General features: G+C 44.7%; 1 protein-coding gene across 15 annotated transcripts in view; it reads left to right on the top strand.

The window, feature by feature from the left end:
• The first annotated feature begins 2968 nt into the window (after positions 1 to 2968).
• The window catches only part of RBFOX2 (RNA binding fox-1 homolog 2), a 291531-nt gene continuing 277578 nt past the window's right edge, over positions 2969 to 16921 (top strand). For 9 of the 15 annotated variants that reach the window (XM_055252938.2, XM_055252945.2, XM_055252942.2 and 6 more), the window contains exon 1: positions 2969 to 3552. In XM_055252938.2, coding sequence (XP_055108913.1) covers positions 3367 to 3552 — 186 coding nt within the window. In that variant the 5' untranslated portion in view covers positions 2969 to 3366. The remainder of the gene's footprint in view (positions 3553 to 16921) is intronic. The other 6 variants (XM_055252933.2, XM_063623777.1, XM_055252939.2 and 3 more) reach the window with 5 other exon arrangements.

The following is a 16921-nucleotide window of genomic DNA, read 5'->3' as shown; positions in this document are numbered from 1 at the left end:
TGGGCCACTGCACTCCAGCCTGGGAGACAGTGAGATCCTGTCTCAAAAAAAAAAAAAAAAAAAAAGAAGATGTTTAAGTCTTCTCTTTCCAAGGCCCCTGGTTAAGCTTACTATATCACTAACCAAATTAGTTGATGAATAATTACCACCTATTAAGCAGTTACTATATGTTAGGCACTGTGCTAAGTGTTTACTTTTGTCCCATTTAATCCTTAGAACAACACTGTGACTATTATTATTGTTATCCTACAAATGAGGAATGGAAGGCTTAGTGAAACAAAGTAATTTGCCCAGCATAGTGGTTGCACCAAGGGGTTACTCGGGTGCTTTGTTTGCCCCATGTGAATCTCTAGCAGCCCCACTCAAGTCACCTTATATAATTAAAAAAACCCAAGAATGATAATGATATTCTTTGACCTTGACAATGAATGTTTTTTCACTCTCATTTAAAATGTGAATAAAGGTCAGGCCTGGTGGCTCATGCCTGTAATCCCAGTACGTTGGGAGGCCAAAGGGGGCAGATCACTTGAGGTCAGGAGTTCGAGACCAGCCTGGCCAACAGGGTGAAACCCTGTCTCTACTAAAAATACAAAAAATTAGCCAGACGTGGTGGCGGGCACCTGTAATCACAGCTACTTGGGAAGTTGAGGCACAAGAATTGCTTGAACCCAGGAGGTGGAGGTTGCAGTGAGCCAAGATCACGCCACTGCACTCCAGTCTGGGTGACAGAGCGAGACTCCATCTGAAAAAAAAAAAGTGAATAAAGTGATAATGGTACTAACAATCATAGCTAACACTTATGGAGCGCTTATCCTAAATCATTCTGTTCAAAGTTCTAAATGTGATAACATTAAATTCTTACAATAATCTTTGTAGGAAGGTATTATTGTTATCCTAATTTGCAGATGAAGAAACTGAGACACAGAGGGGTAAATAGCTGTCACAAGGCACCATGACTTGCAGGTGGCGGAGCTAAAACTCTGCTATTTTTATTGATTTATAATACAACCTAAGTAATACAAACAATATGCTCAATATAACAACTCACCTTCAAGGCAAGTCCTCCACACTTCCCTTCCAGCCAGTCTGCAATCCCCAAACACCTTTTATATGGAAATTCTTAGTCACCACTGGTCCCAGATTATGTGGGCAGGAGGTGGGAAAGCCTGGGTTCTCATCTGGGTTGGTCTGACTCTAAAGCAAGGATCTTTACTGTTGTACTGTTCCAGCCCTAGCCAGGTTAAACCCAGGTTCAAAGGCCAAATCAGAGACTGGTTGGAAATGACCTTGGAAATCATCTAACTTAGCGTTTCTCAACCTCCGCACTATTGACATTTGGGGCTGGATAACTCTCCTGGGGGGACCGTCCTGTGCATGATAGGATGTCAAGCAACATTCCTGGCTTCTACACACTAGATGCCAGCAGCACCTCCCAGCTGTAACAATCAAAAATGCCTTCAGTGGCGGCTCACTCCTGTAATCTCAGCACTTTGGGAGGCCGAGGCAGGCAGATCACTTGAAGTCAGGAGTTCGAGACCAGCCTGGCCAACATGGGGAAAACCCATCCCTACTAAAAATACAAAAATTAGTTGGGCGTGGTGGCGCACACCTGTAGTCCTAGCTACTGGGGAGGCTGAGGCGGGAGAATCGCTTGAACCCAGGAGGCAGAGGTTGCAGTGAGCCGAGATCGCGCCACTGCACTTAAGCCTGGGTGACAGAGCGACACTCCGTCTCAAAAAAAAAAAAAAAAAAAAAAAAATGCCTTCAGTCATTGACAAATGTGGGAGTGGAGGTGGTGGAATGGCAAAATTTCTCCTTGGTTGAAAGCCACTGATCCAAACCATCTCATTTTACAAATGATGGAACTGAGGTCCAAAGAGATGAAGTAACTTGTTTAAGCGAGTTAGCAAAGCCAAGATTAGAATTCAGGTCATTCACGCAATATCCTTTTATTTCTCTAACGTACAGGGCACGATATGGAACTCAGAGAAAGTCACTGCAGTCCTTGTCCTCACTGTCTGGTAGGGGAGAGAATCTATTGCACAGATATCTCTATCTCCACGAAGTTGATAAGTCATAAAGTGCTCCTCAGGCAGCAAGGTACAGAGAAAGAGAATATGCTCTCGTGTTCTGAATTCCGGATCTGCCACATTTTTGCTGCAGGATTTAACTAAGGTTCAGTTTAATCATCAATGAAATGGAGATCATGGTATCTACATATCACCAGTTTGAAACGGGTCTGTGGATGCATTGTGCAAACCCTAAAGCTCTTACAAACATCGGGTATTATTACTAACTTCATTAGGAATGTGAGTTATGTTAGAGTAAAAGCTCTCAGAACTGGGGTGAACCATAGAGGGGTGGCTTCATTCCTCGACCTTCCAACTCGAGACCTTTTTTCTTTTGCGGGAAGGGTAGCAGGCAAATAGCCTGTCTCTCACAGAGTGCCCATTCCCTCTCCGGGAACCAAGGTGCTCAGGCGGGTAAACTCAGGACGTAACTCTGTACAACCAGTCCCGCAAGCAGGAGCCACTCCCTGGCCCTCGGGTCTCTCAAGCCCCGCCTGCTCCAGGATACGGCCCCGTCCAGAAAGGAGACAGACCCCGCCTCCTACGCGCTGGCCGGCACTCCTGCCGCTCTGAGCCTCCAGGACAATCCCGGGCCCGTGCCGGAGATTCCCGAGCTTCCCCGATCGCTTCCCGGCCTCCCTCGGGCAGCCAGCGAGGAGGCGACGGAGATTGCCGAGGGGGCCTGGCCCCGCCCCCTCCACGGGCCGCCACCGCCCCCCTCGCCGTAGCCCGCGCGGGCTGAAGTCCTACATCCCGGTCACTCCCTCCCTCTTTCTCTCTCCCCGCCTTCCCGGTGCTGCCACAGTGGCGGGTCGGAGGATCCCGGCCAGTCAGCTCGTTCCTGCCTCGCGCCCCTCCTCCCCTCCAAAATAAACAGCCCTCCCCACGCCTCGGGAGCCCGGACCGCCCCCTTCCTCCCTCGGCCGGCGTGCTGTGAAGGAGAGTGTGAGCCAGCGCGGCCGGCGGGCGAGCTCCAGGAGTGCGAGAGGCGGGGCGGCGCGGCGGGCCGGGCTGGGTGTCGCGTGTGCGTGCGGGGGCGCGAGCGAGTGCTCATCGCGACCCGCCAGCGGCCCCGCGCCGACAACCCGGCGGGCGGTCGGGCGAGCGAGCGGCCAGGCGAGGAGCAGCGGGCGCGAGCCGCAGAGGGGAGCGGAGTCCGCGCGCGCGCACGCACGCACGCACGCGGGGGGCGGGGGCAGGCGCGCGCCCGCCTGTCGCGACAGTCGGGGCCGAGGCACAGGGGGAGGTGGCCTGTCGCGGGTCGCCCGGCTCCCGGAGGCGAGGGGGGCGCGGGCGGATGGCGGAGGGCGCCCAGCCGCAGCAGCCGCCTCAGCTCGGGCCCGGCGCCGCCGCCCGGGGCATGAAGCGGGAGTCCGAGCTGGAGCTGCCGGTGCCCGGAGCGGGAGGAGACGGAGCTGATCCCGGCCTGAGCAAGCGGCCGCGCACTGAGGAGGCGGCGGCCGACGGTGGCGGCGGGATGCAGGTGATCGCGCGGGATGGGGCGCCCAGTTATTGCGGGGGATGGGCGTGAGGGTCGGCCCCGGGCTCCCCGGTTTGAAGAGAGGGAGGGCCTCCGGGGGTCCTGGGTTGGAGGTGGGCTGGGGGGCCAGTCGCGGCCTGGTTGGAAGGTGGGGCGAGCTCGGGCTAGGAACGAAGGTTGCAGGACTGAACCTGGTGTGCCCGAGAGGGTCCTGATTCCAGAGGGGCCAGGAGGCACGACGAGTGGATAGGTTTTGGGGGGAAATCGAACATGGTTGAGATGGATGCCATTTCTTCAAATCCTTCCTTAGTGCCTTAGGGTGGAGTGGAAGCCGGGAAATTCTGGGTTCTCTGGACTGAGTCGAGGAAAAGAGGATCTGGTGGGAAACCTCCCAAGAAGACGGAGTACCTTTTGGCAGCCCTGGGCACACGCTGGGATGGGGAAGAGAAGTGGCATTTCAATGAGAGGAGTGGAAAGCAAGAAAACTCCTCGAGAGAGCCCCGAGGGGATGTGGCTGAGATTGTGGGTTAAATCACACAGAGAGTGTGAGAAGTACAAGGAGTTTGGTAATGTTGTGGGGACACGGTGGTGCTCAGTCTCATTAACTTTGTGGAGCATACTAATGAGTCTGAAGGGAGACACTAGACATGTCCCTCCTGTTCTTTGCCAATTGCATTCTACATCATCAGGACACAAAATAGCTCTTTAATGTCCTGGGCTATAAAAAAAATTATAGGGCTGTTAGAAGAGTGGATTCTCACTTCTGGATTGAAAGATAAAGGTGGTTAATTTGGGTAGGGAATGGGAAAGGTATTGATGATGTCAGCTGACTTCATAGTTTTGAAGAAGACCTTGAAACCTTTGTAGGTTTTACGATTTGGTCTTTGCCCAGAAAATGCTGCCATGAAATGATGAGTCTCACCTAACAACAATTGTGCAGACATGTGCCTAGTTCTCTCAGAGTCATAGGATGTTAGAGGGATACTAGGAGGACTAGACATCATCCTTTCCAGGGGTTCTTAACCTGGACAGACTTGGAAGATTCTTACTCATAATAGGTGATGTGCACTTTTTGGTGGAGGAGAGTCGATAGTTTTCATCTTTGTTTTTTTTTTGGAGGGGATTCAAGTCCCAGCTTGTTTTAACCATCTTATTTTATAGATGGGGAATCAGAAGTCCAGAGAAGATGAGTGACTTGGGTAAGGCCACCCAGTTAGCTAATAGTAAAACTAGAACTAGAAGCCTGGTCTTCTAATTCCTATTCCTGTGCTGTCTCCATTACACCACTCTTGGAAATCTCTGCAGTGCTAAAAGACTTCCTGTGCTCTGCTCCCTGCTTTTCAAGCCTCTGCCTGACTTCCTGTGTTAGGGACGGAGCTGTACTTAAGCCTAGCGTGTTTGTTGTATGCTTCTTGGTCTCCTTTGCAGAGTTTACCCTGTTACTTCTGTTGATTTAGGTAAAGTGACCCTCTTGGTGTTTATTTTTGAATTCTTTTGTTTTGTTTGTCTGCTTTTATTTTCTATTAGAACTCTGTCAGGCAGAGGGATTGTGAGAAGTAAAAGCTCAGGGCCATGGTAAAAAAGACAGGAATGTGGGAGACTTCAGGTGAGGTGAGCTAACATTGGATGGTAAGGAGGGAAGACTGGATGTAGGTGCTGGTGAGCAGGTTCTACTTGGTGTGTGTTTGTGTATATATATATAGATATATATGTCTGTATGTATTCATTTATCATTTCTGTCAATCATAGTTAATAGCGAGACCCCCGTCCCTTTCCCTCATTTACTCCTGGGGCCTATTATCTGCTGGTTGCCTTCAAATTGGCTAAAGATAGTGATATTTGGAAATGGAGCAGTGTGTAGGGACTTCACAGGGGTGTGCAGAGGAAAGAGTGGTTAGGTCCTTGGGGGTACAGATTGGCAGCTGAGAACTATCCCTCTGAGAATCCTTTTTTCACTTTGTGTATTTGTGGATGTTCTTTGTTTATGTTCTTTTTACACGTTCTCTTTTTTTTTTGCCCAGGCTGGAGGGCAATGGCACGATCTCGGCTCACTGCAACCTCCACCTCCACCTCTGGGTTCAAGCGATTCTCCTGCTTCAGCTTCCTGAGTAGATGGGATTACAGGCGTCTGCCACCACGCCCAGCTAATTTTTCTTATTTTTAGTAGAGAGGGGGTTTCACCATGTTGGCCAGGCTGGTCTCGAACTCCTGACCTCAGGTGATTCACCCACCTCAGCCTCCCAAAATGTTGGGATTATAGGTGTGAGCCACCACACCCGGCCTTCTATACATTCCCATTGTTGTAGGTCCATTCCCCTGTGTCATACAGGTATTCAAATCATCATTGATTTAGGCCCTGCCTTCAACTAGCTGAATGGTTCTGCAGAAATCTTTCATTTTGGGGCCTCTGTTTTCCTGAGCTGTAAAATAAAGTATGTGTACAAGATGATTTCCCTCGTGATCTGCCCGCCTCGGCCTCCCAAAGTGCTGGGATTACAGGTGTGAGCCACCGCACCAGGCCGATTTCTAAGTTACCTTCTAAAAGATATAAGTCCAGTTCACTGTCCTTAAGGTGCATGCAATCTATGTGGAGAGACAAATGGGTGAAAAGTTTTTTTTAAAGAAGTGTGCATTTTTAAAGAAGTGTGAGAGTATTACATGAATATACTTAATGTTTATTCATTGAACTAACATTTATTGAGCAACTGCTACATCCCAGGCACTGTTTTAACCCTAAGAGATATAATAGTGAACAACAAGAAAAAACCCTTGCTGTCATGGAACTAATATTGAACGGGAAGAGACATCTAACAAATCAACAACTATAATTGTGTGGTGATAAGGGCTAAAAAGAAAAATAAAGCAGGGAAAGGGAGAGATGGAAAGGGAGAGAATGAAGATGGTTACGGAAGGGCTTTCTGATAGATGGCCTGTGAGTGAAGTGAGGTAATGGGCCATTCAGATGCTTTCGGAAAGAGCGTTCAGGTAGAGGAGGTGAGGGTGCACAGGCATTGAGAAAGAAGACTGCTTGGTTTGTTTGGAAACAGGAGACCAATGTATTAATAGCTGGAGCAGAGTGAGCAGAGGCAGGTAGTCTTAGGAGATGGTATCAGTGGTTTAGAAATATCTATAGGCCCTATGTAAATACATACTTTAAAAATCTTAGCCGGGCGTAGTGGCTCACGCCTGTAATCCCAGCACTTTGGGAGGCTGAAGCGGGTGGATCGCCTGAGGTCAGGAGTTCGAGACCAGCCTGGCCAACATAGTGAAACCCACCTCTGCTAACTAAAAATACAAAAAATTAGCCAGGCATGGTGGCAGGTGCCTGTAATCCCAGCTACTAGGGAGGCTGAGGCAGGAGAATCACTTGAACTCGGGAGGCGGAGGTTGCAGTGAACCGAGGTTGCGCCATTGCACTCCAGGCTGGGCAACAAGAGCAAAACTCCGTCTCAAAAAAATAAAAAAAATCTTATTGTAGCCAGTGTTTTGGGTATGTGGGTTTGTCTTAAAGTACACGTTTTTTTTTTCTTTTCTTTTCTTTTTTTTTTTTTTTTTGAGATGGAGTCTCACTGTCGCCCAGGCTGGAGTGCAGTGGCTCGATCTCAGCTCACTGCAACCTCTGCCTCCTGGGTTCAAGCAATTCTTGTGCCTCAGCCTCCTGAGTAGCTGGGATTACAGGCATGCGCCACCACACCCTGTTAATTTTTGTATTTGTAGTAGAGACGAGGTTTCACCATGTTGGCCAGGCTGGTCTCGAACTCCTGACCTCAGGTGATCCACCTGCCTTGGCCTCCCAAAGTGCTGAGATTACAGGCATGAGCCACTGCACCTGGCCTGTTTTCTTAAAACATTTTCTAGCTCCTTTTGTGAAGCCTTCCCTGACAGCTTAGTTCACACCATTCAGATCCTACTCTTGCCTCCTGGTATATTGATGCTTAATTGCGCGTCATCTTTTATTGTCCCTTAATTGTTTTATTATTTTGTTTCACTGCTAAGATTGTAAGCTTCTAAAAGATAGGAACTATATTTCCTTTGTGTTTATCCTTCGTAATACCTAACAGTTTTGGGTACTTGGTAAGTGCTCAATGCCTGTTAAATTGAAATTGAAATTTACCTTTTAGAGATAGTTAAGGGTTAAGAAAAATTGTGAAATTCCAGAGTGAGGGTATCATCACAGGATTTTCCAGGCACTTTGAGTGTCAAAGGATTAACCCCTTTTTATAGAATAAGTTCATTTACTGGGGTCATTCCCAAGGCTGCTTACTAAATGGAGCTGTAGTGCTAAGCATTAGATTCCAAAGTTGAATCTTGTTAAGTTGTACCACTAAGCTTTTGGAGTAAATCATCACTTACCAAAATGGAGTTTAGGAAACTCCAGAGAGTCTGTGATGCTTTTATTATAATCCTTAGGCTCAGAAGGAACCCTAGGAGAAAGAGAGGAAGGGTCGGTGCTTTCAAAGGCAGTATACAGAAACTTGATGTAGGTGGAAGAGGAGTCAGTGCAGCCCTGGAAAGAGTATAGAAATAGAGAAACGTGAACCAGAGAGTAGGGGGGAAGTGACAAACTCAACTGGAAAGCTGATGTACAGTTTGAGAAATGTAGTTAAAGAGAGTACTTGGAAATACTGTACTCAAAGTTGGTGGGAAGTTAAATGAGTTACATATAGGACTATTAGAGGTTCATTTCACTTTAAGTCTAATATGTATGAAATTTACGCTCTATACAACGTACTGGGGAATGAATTCTTTTGGTCAGCTTTTCTAGTGAACAATTTAATTCATAAAAATTTTATTTTTGTGCAGTTTTCTAAGAGTTTAGCTGCTGTATAAGGTAAGATGTACCTTATTACTTACAGCTTTCAGCAAAATTCTTTGTGTCAGTGAAATGTTGATATGGTATAATTATTATATGGCCAAGTAACCGCTTCTCACCATAGAGTCATAAATCCAGTTTAGCCAAGTGGGTTCAGCAATTATTCCTATTAGCAGCTGATTCTAGTAGTCAGATGACTTTCTTTCAGGTTTCAGAGAAGGGGTTCCAGATATCCTGAAGTTGCTTTGTAGATGCTGTATTGATTGAAGTAGTTTATCTCCCCATTTGCTTATTTGTGGGCTTATTTCCTCATAGGTGGATGTCTCTTTGTACCCTCATTTGGTATTTGGTGCTGAAACTAAGCATGGTGCTACCATTTGAGAAGAGTTATAAAAATGTTATGCTTTTTTTTTCTTGCAAGTAATTTCATGAACAATATTTCACTGAAATTACTGAATTTTTCATCTCTCCCTGTCCTAGTGTCCTTGGGCTGCCACAGCAAAATACCATAGACTGGGTGGCTTAAACAACAGACATTTATTTCTCACAGTTTTGGAGGCTGGGAAGTCCAAGATGAAGGTGCCAGCAGATTTCATGTCTGGTGAGGACCCACCTCCTGGCTTGTGGATAGCTGCCTTCTTGCTGTGCGTTCACATGGCCTTTCCTTAGTCTGTGCTCTTGGGGAGAGAGAGTCAGTGGTCTCTTCCCCTTCTTATAAGGGCACTCATTTATCATATAGTTCCCACCCTCATGACCCAATCTAAAGCTAATTCTAGAGGTCCTACCTCCAAATACCATGACACTGGGGTTAGGGCTTCAATATATGAAATTTGGAGGGACACAGACATTAAGCCCATAACACTACCAGAGTGGTAAATATTGTAGATGGAGAAACTGAGGCACAGTCATGTAAAACTTGTTGCTTTTTTCCCCATGTCTCACGAGGAAGTCTGCAGATGTAAAACTGGAAATGTATTTGAGAAGGAGAAAATCAGATCTGATTTCAAAGTAGAATTATTCTTCAGGGTGACTCAAGAGATTAGCCTTGAGTTGAATTTGTCTCTCAGCTCCCTCCCATTTTCTAGCTACTCTGTCATTTTTTTTTCACTACCACACTGACATGTGAACACAACAGAAGCTAACTAGAAATTTAACTTTCATTTTGCTATAAAGCAGACTGGTGCAGACAGGCCTCAAGATTACAGGACTGCTGAGAAAGAAATTGAGTTATGCTACTTTGTATAAACAAGAATGTTGCTAGTGAATCTCTAGTTTAACATCTCTCAGGCCTTCAGTTTGATGTCAGGCTTTAATAATTTGTAGAAAAAGACAGTCATTTTAGTAAGCAGATTTCTTTGAATTTTTGTTGATATACATTTGTAAAGCATAGTAAACATCTTTATTCTGGGGCAAATGTGCACTTCCTTCAAAGACAGGAGGGAAGAACCACAGACATGATTGGAAGGAAATGGCAGTAATTGGAGCATGAGCAGACAGATGGAGTGAGGGATGGTGAGTGCATTTGGTGTTTTAGGTGGCCCCTAGGAGTATTGAGTTTCTTATTCTTCTCCTCTACAACCCCAATACAAGCAGGCAGCTTACATGGCTAAGGTTTCATTATCTAATCCATCACAGATCAGCTTGAATAAACCCATTGGCTGATGCTGATCTAGTTAGGAAAGTAGCAAAGCTGCTTGAGCCAGGATTGGGACAAATCGGATCAGAACTGCCATGTGAATCCTGGATGCATTTCTGTAATTTGGGTGGGCAAAGTAGTTTGGGAAGTCATTTACTCAAGAGAATGAGCAGTCAGCCATGAGTTTTTTCAAATGTTGTCTTAGGGACTCTGAGGGAAAAGTGTGTGGAGGATTTGATATATTTCTCTGGAGGATAGCCAGATTGCTTTGATTATTTGAGTCTGAACATTTTTTGGTCACTAATGCTCAGAAGTGACCCTTTTTTTTTTAGTAGCATTTGGAGATTCCAGTTGTGATCGTTTATCACTTTTGTGAGTGATCCCTTAATCTGAGACCGTAGGATATATGTCCCTTCTCTGTTTTTATTTTTATTTTTTATTATACTTTAAGTTCTAGGGTACGTGTGCACAACATGCGGGTTTGTCAGGTATGTATACATGTGCCATGTTGGTGTGGCTGCACCCATTAACTTGTCATTTACATTAGGTGTATTTCCTAATGCTATCCCTCCCCTCTCCCCCCACCCCACGACAGGCCCCGGTGTGTGATGTTCGCTACCCTGTGTCCAAGTGTTCTCATTGTTTAATTCCCACCTATGAGTGAGAACATGCAGTGTTTGGTTTTCTGTCCTTGTGATAGTTTGCTCAGAATGATGGTTTCCAGCTTCAGCCATGTCCCTACAAAGAACATGAACTCATCCTTTTTTATGGCTGCATAGTATTCCATGGTGTATATGTGCTACATTTTCTTAATCCAGTTTATCATTGGTGGGCATTTGGGTTGGTTCCAAGTCCTTGCTATTGTGAATAGTGCCGCAGTAAACATACGTGTGCATGTGTCTTTATAGCAGCATGATTTATATTCCTTTGGGTATATACCCAGTAATGGGATGGCTGGGTCAAATGGTATTTCTAATTCTAGATCCTTGAGGAATCGCCACACTGTCTTCCACAATGGTTGAACTAGTTTACAGTCCCACCAACAGTGTAAAAGTGTTCCTATTTCTCCACATCCTCTCCAGCACCTGTTGTTTCCTGACTTTTTAATGATTGCCATTCTAACTGGTGTGAGATGGTATCTCATTGTGGTTTTGATTTGCATTTCTCTGATGACCAGTGATGATGAACATTTTTTCATGTGTCTATTGGCTGCATAAATGTCTTCTTTTGAGAAGTGTCTGTTCATATCCTTTGCCCACTTTTTGGTGGGATTGTTTGATTTTTTCTTGTAAATCTGTTTGAGTTCATTGTAGATTCTAGATATTAGTCCTTTGTCAGATAGGTAGATTGTAAAAATTTTCTCCCATTCTGTAGGTTGCCTGTTCACTCTGATGGTAGTTTCTTTTGCTGTACAGAAGCTCTTTAGTTTAATTAGATCCCATTTGTCAATTTTGGCTTTTGTTGCCATTGCTTTTGGTGTTTTAGTCATGAACTCCTTGCCCATGCCTATGTCCTGAATGGTATTGCCTAGGTTTTCTTCTAGAGTTTTTATGGTTTTAGGTCTAACATTTAAGTCTTTAATCCATCTTGAATTAATTTTTGTATAAGGTGTAAGGAAGGGATCCAGTTTCAGCTTTCTGCATATGGCTAGCCAGTTTTCCCAGCACCATTTATTAAATAGGGAATCCTTTCCCCATTGCTTGTTTTTTGTCAGGTTTGTCAAAAATCAGGTGGTTGTAGATGTGTGGTATTATTTCTGAGGGCTCTGTTCTGTTCCATTGGTCTATATCTCTGTTTTGGTACCAGTACCATGCTGTTTTGGTTACTGTAGCCTTGTAGTATAGTTTGAAGTCAGGTAGCGTGATGCCTCCAGCTTTGTTCTTTTGGCTTAGGATTGACTTGGCAATGCGGGCTCTTTTTTGGTTCCATATGAACTTTAAAGTAGTTTTTTCCAATTCTGTGAAGAAAGTCATTGGTAGCTTGATGGGGATGGCATTGAAACTATAAATTACCTTGGGCAGTATTGCCATTTTCACGATATTGATTCTTCCTATCCATAAGTCCCTTCTCTGTTTTTAAAGGGGAGATATTTTTATTACTAACCTCAATATGTAATCATATTTGTTATCCATATATACTTGAAATATGGTGTAGTAAAGAAACACCATTTAGAGCTTCTCATATTGGGATTTGAATCCTGGCTTCTCCATTTACCAAAGGAATGAGCTATTCAGCATCTCTGAGCTCCTGCTCACACATCTGTGAACTGGGAGAATTAATGTATACTCTTATAAACCGCTATAATGAGAACTGAGATTCTTTAAAGTGCCTATCAAGGAACCCAGCACTACATGTTTATTTCTTGCTTTCCTTATATCCTGCTATACAGCACTCACTAACTTCCTGCTTACTGTTTAATCTGCATGGAGTGGTTAACGTGCTTCTGATTGATTAAGTGTCAGAGTTGAGAACTACTAGAGATGAGCAGTGTGTTAAAGGGGAAACCTCATTTGCTCATTATCCAGGGTGGAGGAGTGGGATGAACCGGGTCATTGTGGTCTCTGTTGTCAGAGGAAGGGGAGACAATTCTTTGCTAAGGAGTAAAAGGACTGCTGCAGTATCACAGTGTCTGCAGTGGGGACGTGGATTTCTTAGAACCCGTGGGATCTCTGTTGGGAGGGTGGGTGACAGATTCACTGGCTGTTTTAGTGGTACATGGAATGCAGGAACAGTAAAAATGTTGTGTTTCAAATTTTATAAGTTTTGTTACATATGTTGGTTCAAAAGTGGCACTTTTTGTTCTCATTTTGTCTATGGAAATTGAGCTGGGATGCCCTTGTGTTGTCTCTTGTGGTCCCTTTTCAGTCTCTTCAAACCCACTCTCCAGACTGCTAACACAGTGATCTATCTAAAAGAGCCAATCTGGCCAGGTGCAGTGTAATCCCAGCACTTTGGGAGGCCGAGGCGGGCAGATGACTTGAGGTCAGAAGTTCAAGACCAGCCTGGCCAACATGGTGAAACCCTTTTTCTATTAAAAATACAAAAATTAGCTGGGCGTGGTGGCGCATGCCTGTAATCCCAGCTACTTGGGAGGCTGAGGCAGGAGAATTGTTTGAACCCGGGAGGTGGAGGTTGCAATGAGCAGAGATGGAGCCACTGCACTTCAGCCTGGATGACAGAGTGAGACTCTGTCTCAAAAATAAAATAAAAGAGTCAATTTGTTACTCTTCACTTCAAATCTTTTGAAAGCTTGTGTTTGTTCTCAGGATTGTCTATTCTCTTGTTTGGCCTGACTTCTGCGTAACTTTCAAGCTCCGTCTGTTTCCACATTCCACCTCCAAGTCCATGTCCAGTGGCTTATAGTTTTCTGAGCATGTGGTGCCACCCAGCTAATGAATACCTCTGTGCTTTTGTTCCTTTTCCTTCTACCCAAAGTTTCTGCTTCATCTCTTCTATCCCCACATTTGTAAGGCTCAATCTTTAATAATGAGTTTGGATATTGATTCCTCCTGCATGCCTTTTGTGACTATTCCCATGTCTCCCACACTCCTGCTGTCTTCCAAGACATCATGTCTATAGCTCTGTTAAAGGACTTTTTAGATTAATACTTGATTGAATGTCTGCCCCACCACGCTTACGCAGACTGTGAGATCCTTAGGAATCTGTAGGATTAAGCACCATGCCTGGGCCCAAGTAGTCAAGAAACTGCCCATTTTTGTTAAATTGAACTTTGTCTTCCTGTTTCTCAGTTGGGGCCTGCAGATGGCTTTAATTGTTCATCCAGATTTTCCCTGGGGGGTCTGGCCCTTGGTCTGCTTTCCATCCCCTGTGAAGACTGCATGTTGTGTGATATGTGAATGTTACCTGATCTTTTCATTGATATCAGGGTTAAAGGTGAGAGAGGGGTCTCTGAAAACAGAAGCTGGGGTAGAATTTAACTGCAGAATGTGTTGGGTAGGCATGGCAACCTGATATTTAGTTTCCTGTGTTCAGATATTAATTGAGTGCACGTGTGTATGTGTAAAAAGCTCCTTTGTGATAGTGTGGTTAAGGAGAAAAGAGGAACCACACAAGTGAGAGGGGCAATTAGAGCCAACCTGTTCCAATTCACTGGCGCAGGCTGTTGATTTACCTTTTTACAGTGCTGCTGCAGGATTCTGGAGTGTAGCAGTTCACATGTATTACCACCATTTGGGGTGAGAACTATTTGATCAGCTAGGGACCTTAACCTTTCCCTTCTTAACCAGTGAATTTCGTCAGATACTATAGCTTTATTTTTTATTTTTTTTGAGACCGAGTTTTTGCTCTTGTTGCCCAGGCTGGAGTGCCATGGCATGATCTCGGCTCACTGCAACCTCTGCCTCCTGGGTTCAAACGATTCTCCTGCCTCAGCCTCCCAAGTAGCTGGGATTTGCAGGCACCCACCACCAAGCCTAGCTAATTTTTGTATTTTTAGTAGAGACAGGGTTTCACCATGTTGGCCAGGCTGGTCTCGAACTCCTGACATCATGATCCACCCACCTAGGCTTGCAAAGTTCTGGGATTACAGGCATGAGCCACGTGCCCGGCACTATAGCTTGTTTTTATGGATCTGGGGAAAATACCAAGCGAAGACACTTCACAATACATGGTATTTTTCACATCACTCATATTGGATATGTTTGAAAATAAGGAAATTTGATACTGTTCCTTTAAATCTCAGCCTTGGCAATAGATTCATAGAAGTATTTTATAAGAATTCTCTCTGGCTGTTGTTCTCCCCTCCCACTTCACTTTCAGCTTCTGGTTTGGGGTCCTGTATAATCCTTGCCTGTTCCAGCCAGTTATTAGGGGCCTCTTTAGCTGCAAATGATTATACTTCATAGTGCCTCTGGCCTTTTCTATTCTAAATGAATAAGGAGAATTCTGAGAAGGGAATGAGAGAGAGCAGCCTGTAATATATCACTTCCTTCCGACATGTCCTGCACTTACGTGGCATCTAGAAATTTCTGCCAAAAATTCAAGGCACAGGACAGATGATAAATACCACTTATGAAGTAGATGACATTCTTGAATTGTCAAATGATAATGATTGAATAACTGCTTAAAAACCTGTTTTCCCAAGGTTGGAAAACAGCCTTTGAGGTTTAGACTTCCACATGGGTGTGTTCAACCATAAGACGTGGGTTTTTTTAGGGACTTAGGTCCCCAGATAACACCTTGGTATGTGGGATTTTTCCCATGTATAGGCTGGTTCCTTGCTTTCTCCGTTGTTGAAGAAGAGAGATTTTGCACTGGGTATTGGATATTTTATTCCAGGCATGTGGTTTTTGAGGAGGCATACTGTTGATGCATCTTTTTTTTTTTTCTGGCTGCATTGATTTTGTCAGATTCTAACTGGAAATAACACAAGCAAAGCATGATTTATCATGAGGGATGGGTGGTGTGGCCGTGGGACTCTCCTAGCTCTGGGGATTGGGGTGGAGGTAGAAGCTATGTTAGTAAAACTAGAGGAACTACAGACAGGGCCTGGGGAGACTGGGGGTGTCTGAATGTGGCCTGCAGCAATTGCTTGAGTTGGAATACTTTTGGACAGAGGCTCATAGGAATTTCTTTCAATTGCTTTTTTTTTTTTTTTTTAAGAAGCTTTTTCCCGTACAAATTGGAGTTGTTTGAAGGAGTGGGCCTTAACTGTTGCCAGCCAGAGTGATTTTCAAAGCAGATCTATATGGATTTCACTTAGGGGTTACTTTCAGGGGGTATGTGGCTTGTTCTGAGACAGGAGGACGTTGGTTCCATTTTCCTGGAAGTTGTTGGGACTCTTGGATGGCCCTGCTGTATTTGTCTTGGGCCATTAGGCAAGTGGAAAAGCAGCTACATAGTTAGCCCTGTTGCATGGAGTTTAGTTTCATAATTTATCCTCTCAGGGATTTTTATACAGTCACACTTACAGCCTAAAGTTTGTTTTCTCCTTTTTTCTTTCTTTTCCTTCTTCAGGTCGGTGGTCCACAAAAATTCTTGGGAGGGTGGGTAATAATTTCGGGTAAAAGGCAGGAATTGTAGATCTTTTTTTAGCCCCTCCTCCCCCATTAAATTTCTCCATATTCAGCTTCTCCTTCATCTGCAAAAGCATCTGCAAATGAGGTCGCTATCCCCTAATCAGACTGGCTTGTCCCCTAATTAGTCTGAATATGTGGCTTTGACAGCTTTCACCTGCTGTTTCTTAGTTTCTAGGGGATAAGATAGTAGGGTTCTGTGATTTCAAAGTGAAAACTGGCAAAATTGAAAGATGTTTTGTGGTGGCTCCCAACATCCACAAAGCTTAACTCATTGGTTTGCTTCTTATATACAAGCTTCCGGGAACATGGTTACTGTTAGTGGCTGGCACAGTGGGTTTGAGGACTTTGTTGGAACTTCAAGAAGTCTCCCCTTTGGCAAAGCTTACAGGGAGTTGGTAGTACTTGTCCTGAAAGTCTGACCCTGGTCTTATGCTATGCACACCTCGTTTAAAAGAATGCAGAGTACTGCTGTACAGCTATTGCTTAAGCAGTCTGTTTCATATATGTCTGCATTTGTTACATACTTACATAAGATTTTACTATGTTTTGTGTTATATTTGAACTAGAGGTCATAATTTCATTCATGACTCTTATTAAGCTGATAAGAAATTGGCAAATTTTGATATCATCCAAGACTTTGAGGTAATGCTGGTCATACTCAAGAGGTCTGTATTTGGGTTTAGAAACTAACTTTTCTGTTAGCTAGCGCCTCTCCATTCCCAGGTGCTGTTCGTTACTCATTATAGACATCTTCTGTCCTCTGCTTTGTTAAAAGTCTTTAGCTGCTTGTCGTGATACTGAATAGATCTTTTTGCAACAGCATTTTAGCTCTGAGCTGGCTGTGTTTTACAGTGTTGGAGATCAGTTGGTTAACTGTGGCATTTC

Source organism: Symphalangus syndactylus, chromosome 18 (assembly GCF_028878055.3).
Source record: "Symphalangus syndactylus isolate Jambi chromosome 18, NHGRI_mSymSyn1-v2.1_pri, whole genome shotgun sequence".
Lineage (NCBI taxonomy): Eukaryota > Metazoa > Chordata > Mammalia > Primates > Hylobatidae > Symphalangus > Symphalangus syndactylus.
The sequence above is the reverse complement of the archived record's forward strand: the minus strand, read 5'-3'. Positions and strand labels throughout refer to the sequence as shown.